Genomic DNA, 13,086 nt, shown 5'->3' with positions numbered 1-13,086 from the left:
GCTAGGTGAGAAGAGACTTGCAGGAGCTGTGATTCCTTTATTTCTGTGATGAAAAATGAACCAATAATATTTGTTACAGTATCCACACAAACCCTGGGCCAGTGTGGCTTAGGGAAACCTGGGAATTAGATGTGTTGTAGTTTGCTAGAGAATGCAAGCTCAGCCGCAATTATGCGTTTGTGCATGTCTGGCAACTCTCCCACTCTCGGTCATCACTAGACAATGGCGAGATGTACATTCTATCCACATTAGATCCCAAATACCTAGGAAAGAGCCTATTACAAAGAACGTGTTCAATAAATTATGCACTGACTGAAAGAAAACAGGCAGAAAAATACTGTGAGAGTCAAAGCAGAGAGTCTGACTCAACAGTGAACTTTACAAAGATTAAAGCTGTGGGGAAATAGAGTGTTTTTTTCTCTGAGAATGACTAGATCTTTAAACAAAAACATGGCAGAAATACTGTAAAGAGAACACAAGCTTCAAATATTGGTGAAGAGTTTGCATGCATGAGTGTTAGCTACAGGTCCCTTTCTTCAAATGAAATCTTAAATAGAAGTCTAACAAATTGCTTAGATAGGAGGGATATTTTCATTGTGGAGCTGGGCACTGTCCCTGCCCCACCTGCCTGGCCTGAGAAACTCTACCAGAATCCTAAAGTGCAATTTGAAAAATCACTGAATTTAGTCATTTCTAGGGCTGTTAGATTGTCTGTGAATTTGCAATAACACCAACTTGAGATTACCTTGAATGACTTTATTTGACTCAAAACTCCTAGATATCCAATCATGGAAGCATGAAATGCTTCTAAATATCACCAAATATCTCCTTCCAAAAAATATAAAATGTGGAATTAGATTTGGAGGCCTCTACCCTGGCCTCAGCCCATTTCCCAGCTACCTTGGGCATACCTCTTCATGGACTTGGGGGAGAGTTCCTTTTCTACTTCTGTCACAGGCATGCTGAAGGAGTCCACATTGTATTCACTGTCATCGTCATACTCGTGGTCTAGCAGTGTTCTTGCCCATGTTCCCATGTCATAAGGGGGCAGCATTCCTCCAAACTCAGAGGGCAGGATCTCAGGATGAATTAGTTGGTGTAGACTATTCAGGTTGTTGCCATGCAAAAATATCTATGAATACAAGAACAGGGGTGAGCAAAAACGCAAAAAAGAGAATAAATATTATCTAAATGCTGTACAGAGAGAGTAAGGATAGGAAGCAAAAGCAAGAGTTTTCCATGTCTATTAAAATATTTAAACCCCCCATCCACTCTGTGAAACAGGCAGGCTGGTACTATCATCCTATTACTTCATATGAAAATTCCGAGGCTCAGGGATTTTAAGTAGCTTCTAGAAGGTCCAATAATTATTGACTTAAAGAGCTGGAACCAGAATTTGGTTTCCTGCTTCATAGCCAGGGACATAGCAGAATCTAATGTGCATGTCGATCTGCACATCATTCTGATGTTAGCTGTGCAAAACCGATAATGAACGCTGCTAAAACAGCTTCTTCTCATGTGGGACTCATCAGCTACAAAGTCTATCCAAGTTATTCAGCCCAAAAGCTGTCACTGGTTTGACTTTCTCTTTATCATCCATAAAAACAAGAATACTGTGACTGCTAAATTACCACTTCATAATGCAAAGTATATGATGTGAATAAAAGTAGATTAGCATCATCATAATGAAAGGTTGAGTGAAAGTTCATGTCCCAAAGGACTTATGTTCTGCAATGTTTCAGCATCTTCTCTACTAGAGAGTTCCATGTTTGTTGTTCAAGTTGAAAATAAAATAATGGATTAAAAATGTAAAGCTAAATGCATATATTAATTTTAGGTATAACTGTTTACACAAAGCATTTTGTTAAACTGAAAAATTATTCAAGCTACATATTCAAGATCTGTTTGCCCAAAAATTGCTACCTCTTTTCTTTCATTTCAATATCAAAACTGCAAATCAGTCTTCTCTGATAAAGCATTGTTGCCATCTCATTTAAAATCATATAACACTTATTTAAGGATTATAGTTTATAGTTTGGGTTCACGATGAACAGACTACCACATTCATCTTTGTTTTATAAACTTTTAGAATTAGTGATGTAAATATTTAGGAAAACAAAGAAAGACTAGTCTACAACATCAAATAAAATGAAAGGCACGGGAGTCACCAATTGACAAGTATTTTAACAAATTACAGAAGAGTAAAAGCAGCTGAGAGCAAGTCACTGGCCAAAATAGGCAGAAAAAAACCCAGCTGCCTGGAATATAAGATACAAAATATACAAAAGTGGAAGAAGCCATCTGTCTCAAACTACATCAAGTTAATTGCAAATTTTATATATTACCACACCTTTTTGCAGAGCACAACAGCCCAGGAAAACACACACACACACACACACACACACACACACACACACACACACTGCTAGGTTCTTCTCGTAAGAAATGAAAATAATTTTTCCTGGCAAAGTTAAGCTCTAGTATCTGAAACCCATATTTTATTAGGTATATAACCTTTATTTTATCAGGTGCATTACTTCATGTAAGAAACTTTCTCTTTCAAGTCATGCAAGATGTATGGTAATAAATCCTTAGAAAAATAAATGTAACCCAGCACACTACTTCCTTTCTTCACTAACACTCTCTCTCTCAAGATCCCTTTCTGCTTTGGCCTTTTTTCTTCTGTCACTGAAAAAATAGGACAACCAGATGAGACCGCCCCACCACCATCTGAGTCTCTATCAATTATGTTTCCTCAGCAATTCTCTCTACCTCTCTCACATCATCAAATTTCCTTGTTCTGCTGGATATTTAGCACCAGAAAACAAACATGCCAACTCTACTCTGCCTTCCCCCACACAAATACATAAAACCTCCAGTTATTCCAATTTCTCTCCTACCCTTCATTACAAAATTCATCAAAAGATTTGTCTATATTCATTGTCCAAATACTATTGTCCCATTTTTCCTGAATCCAATGCAAATAGATGTTACCTCCTACCACAATATGAAAGCTGCTCTTGTCAAGAGTCTTCTCATTGCTAAATTCACTGTCCAATTCTCAGTCCTTCTTATTCTTTAACTCTCAGAAGCCCTAGATACAGTATCAGGAGTGTCCAATCTTTTGGCATCTCTGGGCCACACTGGAAGAAGAGCTGTCTTCGGCCACACATTAAATACATTGTGACATGTGATCACACACACACAAAAAAACTCATGTTTTGAGTAAATACATGATTTTGTTTCATAGTCATCTTGGGCCACATGTGGCCCTCAGGCTGCAGGTTGGACACTGTTGGGAACCGCCCTGACTGGTATCAGAGGCTGAAACTCCCGCCTAGGCTAAGGCTAAGGGAACACCCTTGGAACCGTGAGCCGGCAAGGAGACAAAAGCTTGTCTTCCTGGCAGGAATGCTGCTTCTGCTGCTTTATTCATAACTGAACCCCAAAAAGCTTGGCCAGTTAGCCAAAGACGGGTAAGATTCCCCATGGGGGGAATGACCTAAGACAGGCACTATCACTTTGGGAGGCCCCCCCAAAAGAAGGACTTGGGGGGCTGCAGCAAAAGGGGGTGATGGACCCTCGCTCCTCGGCTCTGACATAGCCTGAGTTCTCAGCGTCTGGGAAAAAACCTTGTCTCCCAGTTGCCTTAGTTCCCGTGCTCCACCTAAGCCTGAAACAATGACAGGGTGTACTGTACTGAGCTCAGGGTGCAGCTCTGTACTGAGAGGTGAGGATTCTCCGGGGTGATCAGGCCTAAGAAAGAACATGTAAATTACTGTGAAACCTTCTTTGTTTAGAATGCTCTCAGTTGAATGAGAAGGGTCTTAGGAGGAAGTTATTTTGTTCCTCAGTCTTACAGCTCTTTGACCCCCAACTCAATAGACCAGCAGAGTTCCTTGTTTTCTATAGTTCCTTACTTCCCCCTAATGAGTACTGTACTTTACCTGAATTATTATGCAAAATGAGCCTAATAGAAGCAGGTATGGACGGTAAATCAGCGCGCTCCTCACTAGAAGGGGTGGCCATTTCGTCCCTACTTCTCCACAGAAACTAGTTTGTCTCTGCATGTGTGTTTTTTCTCGCGTGTTTATCGTCGAGCCATCCACAGCGTTCTGTGGTCACTGCTGGCTGGTGACCCACGCGCAACAGGACACCCCTGTAAGTGGATGGTTCTCCTCATGAAAACATTTTCTCCCATGATCTCTTGGTTTTCTCCTACCTTGATTAATGCTTTTGAATTCTCTTTGGCTGATTATTCCTCATTACCCCAACATCTTAATGTCAGAGAGCTCCAGGCTTCATGTCCCTCTGGGCTGGATAATAGGATGTATTGTAATTGCCCAACTATTTAATTTTTGCTCTAAGATTTTTCTCTGTTTTAACTAGTTCTATGTAATAGTATCATTTATTAAAGTTTTACTATTTTTCTTCTTATTTTTTCTCTTCTTCCATTCCATGCAAAAAATCTTGTCCTTGTGGGCTCCTTTGGCCCAGAGTACCTTCAAAGGCAAAAACAATTATCTTGAATAACACTTCCAACTTTTATTTCATTTTCCTAAACTGTGCCATTAAGGAGAATATGCTAGGTGACTAGAGTGGAATACTTTTGAAAATTAACGAGGCATAGCAGACAGAGTCCACCATTTGAGGAAGAGGTAGAAGTTTGTACAAATCAGAAGTGAAACCTGCTCCCTGCCAGCTCTTGGGGAGTGGCAAGGTCACAGCCATGGGCTAGCTGAAGAGTGCACTGGAGTAGTGGGTTAAAGCCTAGCCAGTGGGCTCTGGCGGCAGCAAAGATGCTCTTTTTTCACAGACATCTGGAGAGCAGAAGGAGAACTTAATTCAAGGAACTAATACTGGCTTGAATAATGATGTCAAAATTGGCCATGATAGTTGAGAAGTCTGACTCTGCATGACGGATTCCAGATATTGGTGAGATTTTGAGAAGAAGACACCCCTAATAATACCTAAGGTTGATATTTCTTCTCAGAAGCCAGGTATATTGGGGACTCAAAGTCAGATTGAAGTTAAGCAAATGGAGAACCAGGTGCTTGTGTTTTGTAAAAGAAGATTCACAATTATGCCTTACATTTTTCTGAATTACTTAGACCAACAGTAAGGAAAAATTATAGCTTTGCATTGTGCATTGATTGCATAAAGATAAAGTAAAGGAGTTTTAACCTATAATTATTTTCTTATATGAAAAATTCAAAGTCATATAGTTTTAATTAAAATGTTAAAGTTCAGATACCTCCCTTCCATCTAGAATAATGGTAGAAATGCATTCATTTAGGCACCATCAAAATTGTCAAATGCAATCAACCCCCCAACCTGGAGCTTTTCTGGTTTTCTAGATTCGATCCTCTTCAGTCTTTTTCAACAGAACAGAACCGTGTTGAAATCATGTGAGAACAATCATCCCTGTTCTCAAAGTCTTTCACATGCTTCTCATTTTACTCTGAAAGCCCAGGTCCTAGCAGTGGTATCCAAGGCCCTACAGAGCCGGGCACAGCATTTCCCCTCCTACCTAGTCCTCTGTTACCCTCCCCAATGCTCATTCTACTCCAGTCTTTGAGGCTTCCGTGCTGTTTGTCATATACACCAGGAGTTTTCTGCCAAAGGACCTCCGTGTTTGCTACTCCCTCTGCCTGGAGCAGCATTCTGTATAAACTCATACATTCCGTTCTACTATCTCTTAGCAGTGATTTAGAGCAAATTGCTTAACCACCTTGCCTAGTTTCCCCATATATAAAAAGAGAAAAATAAGCCTTGTTTTAAAGATTACATGAGTTAACATATGTAAATTACTTAGAACAGCATGTACAAAGTGACTACTATAAAACTGTTCACTAGTATAATTTGTACTAAAAGCCCCAGTGGGTGTTTTGCTCACCTGATCATCCCTTCATAAAACAAAATTTGCAAGTGTTATTTGCGAGGCACACCAATCCATTTTTCTGAATTGTAAAATGTAAATTAATTTGAGACTCGGTAAAAACAATTTCTAATATCAATTATAATTATTTATGGAATTCTTCCTCTTAAACTACTGGAACATTTTCAACAAATTCATAAGAAGAAAACTCTCCATCACTAATATTTGATACAAACACATACTTAACAACTATTTCACAAATTTCCACTCACAATGAGGCTTCTATGACACAGAAATACCTGAAGTGATTTTTTGTTCACTGAGAGGCATGGAAAATCACCTTCCACCTAGATTTAGAAGTATATTTTACTATGGAGCTACTCATTTGAAAATTGGTCACAGCACAATGGTAAAAATAGCTCTAAATGCGGAGCTATTTTGATTCGAATGTTGCTGTACCACTTTACAGCTGTATAAATGAGTAAGCAAGTTACTTATCCATCCTAAGACTGATATTTCTCTGCTCTGAAATAGGACATAATGTTTACTAAGCTTACTTTCAGGGCTGTTTGAAAAATTCAATAAAATATGCATTAAAATGCACTTTTAAATCAATATTATTAATAATAACAATAAACATGTTCAGCATTTACCACATGTCATGTACTGTGCTAAATGCTTTATACAAATTATCTTATTTTGCCCTGGCTGATGTGGCTCATCAGATTGAGTGCTGGCCAGCATATAAATAATCTTATTCTCAGAGTAGTGATTTTATTGAGTGTACTATGAATATGCTCATTGTGAGGTGAAACTGAATCTAGAAACTCAAGGTACTTGTAATTTAAATGAATGTTAATATTTCTACACATAAGCATTCTTTCTAAAATGTGTGATCGGTCAGAACAACCATGACAAAAATCACATTAGCTATCATACAATGCATTATATTTAATGCAATACATATTGTGAAGTAATTCCATTTATCAACTTATAATATTATAGCTTTTGTCTAGATCTACTTGATATTAAGTGTACCAATATAGAGAGGTAACAATATTTTTACTTTTAAACAGAAACATTAATATATAATAAAGTGCTAAAATGTTCTTCTACTTTGTAGAAAAGTAGGAGAGCCAGCTTTTAAATATTTCTTTCACAGATATTGTTCAGAATGAATCACATATCTTTTAGAATTTTTAAATGTCTTGTGTGTTGAATATTGACATGCAATATGGAAGCATGTTTACCATAGCCAATATTATACACATACTATGTATCATAATTCATTGAATGGGGAATGTGAAAGGAAATAAAAACAGAAATAAACAAATACCCTTTTCCGAGTCTTCTCCTTTAGGAAAGGCCGGATTACAGTATACAGGGCATGGATATACCATGGTTGATTGACAAAATGAATTCCTCCAAATCGTGCTGGGAAACTGTCCTAGAGGAATATAGAGGGAAAGAAAATCCAACGTGCTTTAATACATGGTGAAGGTTTAGAGAAAGTCATATGGTAGACAAATTTTTTATTCAACACAATTAAATTAGATCATCTGTATAGTTAGAAGAAAGAAGGAATTCATCACATTAAACATTGCAACTTTCACACAAAAACAGAACCAATACATAATAAAGCAAATATTTCTCAATAAAGATTGTTGGTAAGGATTTCAGCATGTTCAGGATTGCCATATTTTAAGCCTGTAAACTACCAATAGTCATTATAGGTCAAGAAACATAATTAAAAGGCATTAGAAATTTGCCAAATAATGAACCTATGATAGATGAGTGTTTTATTTAAATGATTTATATTTATGTTGAAGTATACTAAAACTAAAATGTTTTATTAAATTTCACTGTAGTCATCTATAATGTGAGCAATGTCAGGTATCAAAACTCACTTTATTCTTTTTCTCTTATTATCAACTTTATTTTAAACATTCTTCTGTCCTCATTTCAACCATTAACAAAAGAAACTGTGCTTAAGCAAAAGAAAAGCCTAGAATTGCAGTGTTAGAAATTTGGAGATGGATTTTGCCAGATTAAATAAAAGTCAAAACCTGCTGAGCTCACCACACATGTGGAAATGGGGCTATCATAACGGCAAGAACCTACCTGTGTAACGTTTGCATCTGAAGTGATGTAGAGAGGTACATCCCAAACCTATTCCACAACAGGAAGGGAATCCTTAAGCAAAATTAATCGCAACATTTGAAGTGCTATGGATTCCACATAAATAGACCTGAATCTTGCTACTGTTTAAAATTTCCACACTTAATTGACTGCTAATGTCTTCTTTAAGGAAAACTGTACCACTAGAAATGTGCTTCCAGTGGCCTCACAACTGACATTCTTCTGGATTCTACTGAGCATTAACAGAAACAAAAATAAAGAAATAAAATAACTGTACATGCATTTCTTTTAATTTGAACATTCTCTTGAACAAGATTCAAAAGATTAAAAAACATGCAAAATATAACACCATTAATCTATTTTGCTTTGGGAGACATATAAGCCTTAGTAATTATGTACTCTGGTTTTCAGAACTGATGAGCATTTTTACAAAGTAATTTCTACCTCTGAGAATAACACACTATTTAAAAACCCACAGTACCTCAAAAATAAATAAGTTACAATCACTAAAGGTAAAATGTGATTTCTTTTATGACAGTCATTACTTCTTCTATAAACATGCCATTCATCAAGAGGTTAATACAATAATAGAAATAAATCAAATAGAAATTCAGACAAATATTTTTTGAAGTAATCACATTTTATACATGAAAAGAAGATAAATAACGCATATAAAAGTAAAAACAAAGCTAAGATCAACACCCACCAGTCTTCCACTCAGCTGAAGAAATAGCAAATTGTTGGTAACCTTAAAATTCACTGTATTCATATTCTTTCACCCTCCCTCACATTTTAAAATTTCACATTATATTTTAAATAAAAGCATTTACTTGGCTTATATTGTATTTTATAAATATTACAAATATATAAATATATTTACTCTATAGTTTATGTATTTTAATGTATTTTTGCTATATACATAAATCTAAAATATACTGTTAAGTTTTTTAAGTACTTAAACTTTGTAAAAATGTTATCATAGTGCATGCATTGTTCTGATGTCACATAACATTGATTTTGAGGCTCATTGTATTGAGGTTTACACATGTGTATAGCTTTAGTTCGTTGTTACTGTTGAATAGTAAAGTATTATGTGGTACAGCAAGTTATTTTTCTTCTGTTCATGCACACTGTTTCCCAGATTTCTGGTTTTTCTGCCATTGCCAGCAATACTGCCCTGCAGACTCCTTCTTAAACATGTCTGTTTTGCATATTCAAGTGTACTCTCTACATAGGGCATTTATCTAAAAGTGTCAATAACAAGTCATAAAGTGTATATACCTCTACTTTACAAAACTGGTAAGAGCAGTTGTACCAGTTTATATTCTTCTTTCCCCCAGTAGTGCAGTTAAGTTGCAGCTGTTCCACATACTGCACTTGATAGTGTGAATTTTTCTAGTTTTTGCCGATCTAGTGTGTGTAAAATAGATTCTCACGAGACTTGAATTGTGTACTTGCTTGGTTTTTGCTCATTTTTTTACATTCCATGATTAGTAACATTGTTTGATGACGTACCTATTTAATACATAGGTACTTGGTTTTTGAGTCTTTGAGTTCTTGAATTTGCTGTCTCTGCTGCTCCTATTTGTGGTGACTTGTTTATGGTGAGTTCATATTTGGCTAATATTAATCACTGGGAATTCTGAATGAGCTTGTTTGAGATCATCTGTCTATCAACCTGATTTCCCTTTACTTTAATTTTCCATCTTGGGGTTTCTTTGTGCAGAGCATATTCAAATAATAGAGCCATCTAAAAAATTATGGCTGTAGATTATATCAGAGAAGACTATTATTATCATCTCCATTATTAATGGTGATATGAGTGAGGCAGAGAAGTTTTCTTAAAGGTTCCCTGGCCAGTGGGGATTTTCCTAGCACAAGCTATCCCTAAGGGTATAGCATCCAGAGGAACACAGGGTCGGTCTCACATCCAGTTGCCCACTTGCCCTCCATGATGCCAATGTGATCACAGTGAAATCCAAAGCCCACTACCTCCACTCCCCTGCTTAGCAACATGTCACTTCCCTCCATCCCTTTCATTTCTATTCATGTCCATGTGCTGTTTTACAACTTACTCACACTTTGTTCTCTCCCATGTGCTCGCTGTGTCTTTTCTTCCATTTTTGCACAATCTGCTCTTGCTAATTCTGTAAGAACTATTCAGGCAATATCATCTCCAGGAAGCTGTTTTTGTTCCCTTCTCTACTTTTGGACTCACTAAAAGCTCTCCAACACCAGCACAGTGTCTAAGTCCAATGCTGTCCTTGCCATATTACCCTGAAATTGTCTCTTTATTTTTACGCCTCCACTATTAAACTGTGAGCTCTTCGGTCTGTTGGTGCTGAACCTGGCATCCATTTCTACCCTACAAGATAGGAGGCAAAGAACTAAAACATATGAATATCACAGCAGGGATTCTGCATAGGAGAGTTATCTCAATAAGGAGCACTTGAGTAAGGTTTAAAGGACTTCGAGGAAAGCAGCAGTCACCTTCCTACTGAAGCTCTGGAGGGGTTTGCAGCAGAGTCTGAACCACACCTTCCACTTTCTAGATGCCACTTGGGAGGGTGAGAGGCCTCTGGGACAGCAGCAATAAGAGAGTGGAGACAGCAGTTTCTGACCTCTGCCTCACATCTGCAGAACTCAAAACCAAGACAGCACGAACAGTCCTCTCCTAACTTTCATTCTTCCACCTTTCCAATAAGGTTTGAAGCACTAACTCTACGTTTTAAATCCATTTTTTCTTGATCTATCCATAGAGATTTCTGTTTTGTGCACCAGACTCTGAACCAGACTGTCCCTGAATCATCTTTACATTCAAAGCATTCAAAAATGTGTGTGTGTGTGTTCCAGAATGGAACTAAATAAGTTTTTATTGAATGGAATAGATTCGGATATTTACTCTTTAAATAAACTAGTTTTCTGAGGCACAATCTCCTTATCTGATAAAGGGGAACAACATTTTATAAGACTGCTGATGGCTACCCATAGCTGTTACTCTGAGCACAGCCCCTAGGTACTGTCACATGAACGATCAACCCCCACGTTACACCCATGGAAGTGACCACAGAGGTAAACATAATGTGGATAAGTATACTTATATGTGTCATATATACATAAGAAAATTATTCAGGTATTTCTAGCAAAAATATGTTTGCCTCAAGCATACATCTATTCAAAAAGAAAAATTAAAGAATCTTAATTCAAATCTTATTCAAATTCTTTAATTTATTTTAATGAAATATAAAAAATTGTGTGTTAAGATATTATTATAAGCCAGTTGTCACATCTGAGAACAAATCATTACAATTTCTGGTGCAATCATGGTACAATTTGCAGTTATAAATATGAGCAAAGAAAACTTTTGTATGAGAAATAAATCCACAACTTTGGTCTCATTCCACAAGACTTATCTAGGGACCCTAAATCTATCAACTGTGGTAAGATGTGACTGCAGTGTGGACATCAGCAAAAATCGTGTGTAACCCACCCATTCAGATTTAAATCTGCTAGGTTTTTTAAATGTTTGTTTTTCTATTTTCCCTCTCTTGCACTTTGAAGCACCTAATTTTAACTGCTATATGCACTACAAAAAGTGCATATAGAAATAAAATTATAATTGCAGAAATTACTCCTTTTACTCCATAACTCTATCCCTAAAATTATACTAGGATCAAAAATATTACACCATCCTTTCATGATTCTTTTAGTATAAATATAAAATATGCTTACTGTAGAAATTTTGAACCAAAATAAAATATAATTTTTTAAATAATCACTAAAAACCTTACCAACCAGAGGCAAAAGCAAGACTCTAAGCATCTTGAGGTATGCTTCCAAATTTTTTCAGTTAAATTTTAAACACTTGACATGAAACTCTAACAGCCTGGAATTACTGTAATAGTGTTTTTATAATGTTTTATACATATACAACACATATGATACTTCTCATTCTAAAAATGTGCCTATGTATAGAAAGCAGAAGGTGATTATCGTAGCAGTTGGTGCTACTGGTTCCTTAAGTAGTATCAATATTAGTCTCCTTCAGATGTGTTTAAACTTACTAAGATTGGTCTATGTTGATGTGCAAACCACATCATGTTTTCCTAAGCATGTCTTTTGCAGGTATCCTTTCTAAATGGTATAGTATTATTTATATACCTCATCTCCACCATTTAGAATGTTGTCTTAGTTATTTGTATACACATCCTACTCATCTTCCTCAAGGCTAAGATTCCTAAAGGAAGCCATGTTTATAGTAATTCCGAAGCACTGCTCCCATTCCCTACCACTAGCATCTTGTGCAGTGTCTAGCACTGAAAAAACAACAACAACAACAACAAAAACATAGTTGTGATCCCATATATTTAGACTTATTAGTAGTGGACAGACAGGTCCAGGAAAGTCATTAAGTTGCTTTCATGGGGGAAACAAGAGATTTGACCAACACATTCTAACCAGTGTCTTCTGCCAAAATGAGAGTAGATAGCCATAAACTATTTAATTAGCAGCTAATTGGAATGTCTTTTCTGTCCACATCTCATAATTGGTAATGAGCCATATGTAAACAAATGCAAATAACAAATTGAAAACAAAGAGATGCTACAGAGATGAGTTTAAATTGGAATTGTACACAGGCAGGAAGAAGATTCACCTCTAGTCTCTTAATTTTTACCTGCCGTTAAAAGGACATGCTGCCCAGATGGGCTTATAATAAAGACACTTGGTTAGACACAAAGAATTATGTAGAAGCAAAGTTTCATTAAAATTGCTCTGATATATTGGGAAATAATAATGATTAACATTTTCCACAACCAGTTTTTATAACACTTAGGAATTTTTTCATCCAACAGAAAAAAAAACTTAATTTAATGGTTAAAAAAAATAGTCAATTCCTGTTATGGGAAACAAGTCAGCCTTCAAAGACATATTACCTGGTATTTCAAAACATCAATTTACCAAATCTTTCTATTTGATGACCAGTCTCTGAAACATAATGCATGTAAATTACAGGTTTAAATTATCATTATTCCTCAGAAAACAGTGCATTTAATTTTAATTAATGTTTT

The 13,086-nt window shown here is 36.3% G+C and overlaps 1 protein-coding gene across 2 annotated transcripts in view; it reads right to left on the bottom strand.

Moving 5' to 3' along the window:
* The window catches only part of CLVS2 (clavesin 2), a 62,659-nt gene that overhangs the window by 8,323 nt on the left and 41,250 nt on the right, over positions 1 to 13,086 (bottom strand). The window contains exons 4-5 of one of the 2 annotated variants that reach the window (XM_045842509.1): positions 7,215 to 7,325; positions 912 to 1,132 (exon numbers count right to left, since the gene is read on the bottom strand). In XM_045842509.1, the coding sequence (XP_045698465.1) occupies positions 912 to 1,132; positions 7,215 to 7,325 (332 nt within the window). The remainder of the gene's footprint in view (positions 1 to 911; positions 1,133 to 7,214; positions 7,326 to 13,086) is intronic. The other variant, XM_045842510.1, reaches the window with a different exon arrangement.

Source organism: Phyllostomus hastatus, unplaced genomic scaffold (genome assembly GCF_019186645.2).
Source record: "Phyllostomus hastatus isolate PE091 unplaced genomic scaffold, TTU_PhHast_1.1 phas_contig_40, whole genome shotgun sequence".
In the NCBI taxonomy this organism is placed as follows: domain Eukaryota; kingdom Metazoa; phylum Chordata; class Mammalia; order Chiroptera; family Phyllostomidae; genus Phyllostomus; species Phyllostomus hastatus.
Note: the sequence above shows the minus strand (reverse complement) of the source record. Positions and strands in the feature narration are given on the sequence as shown.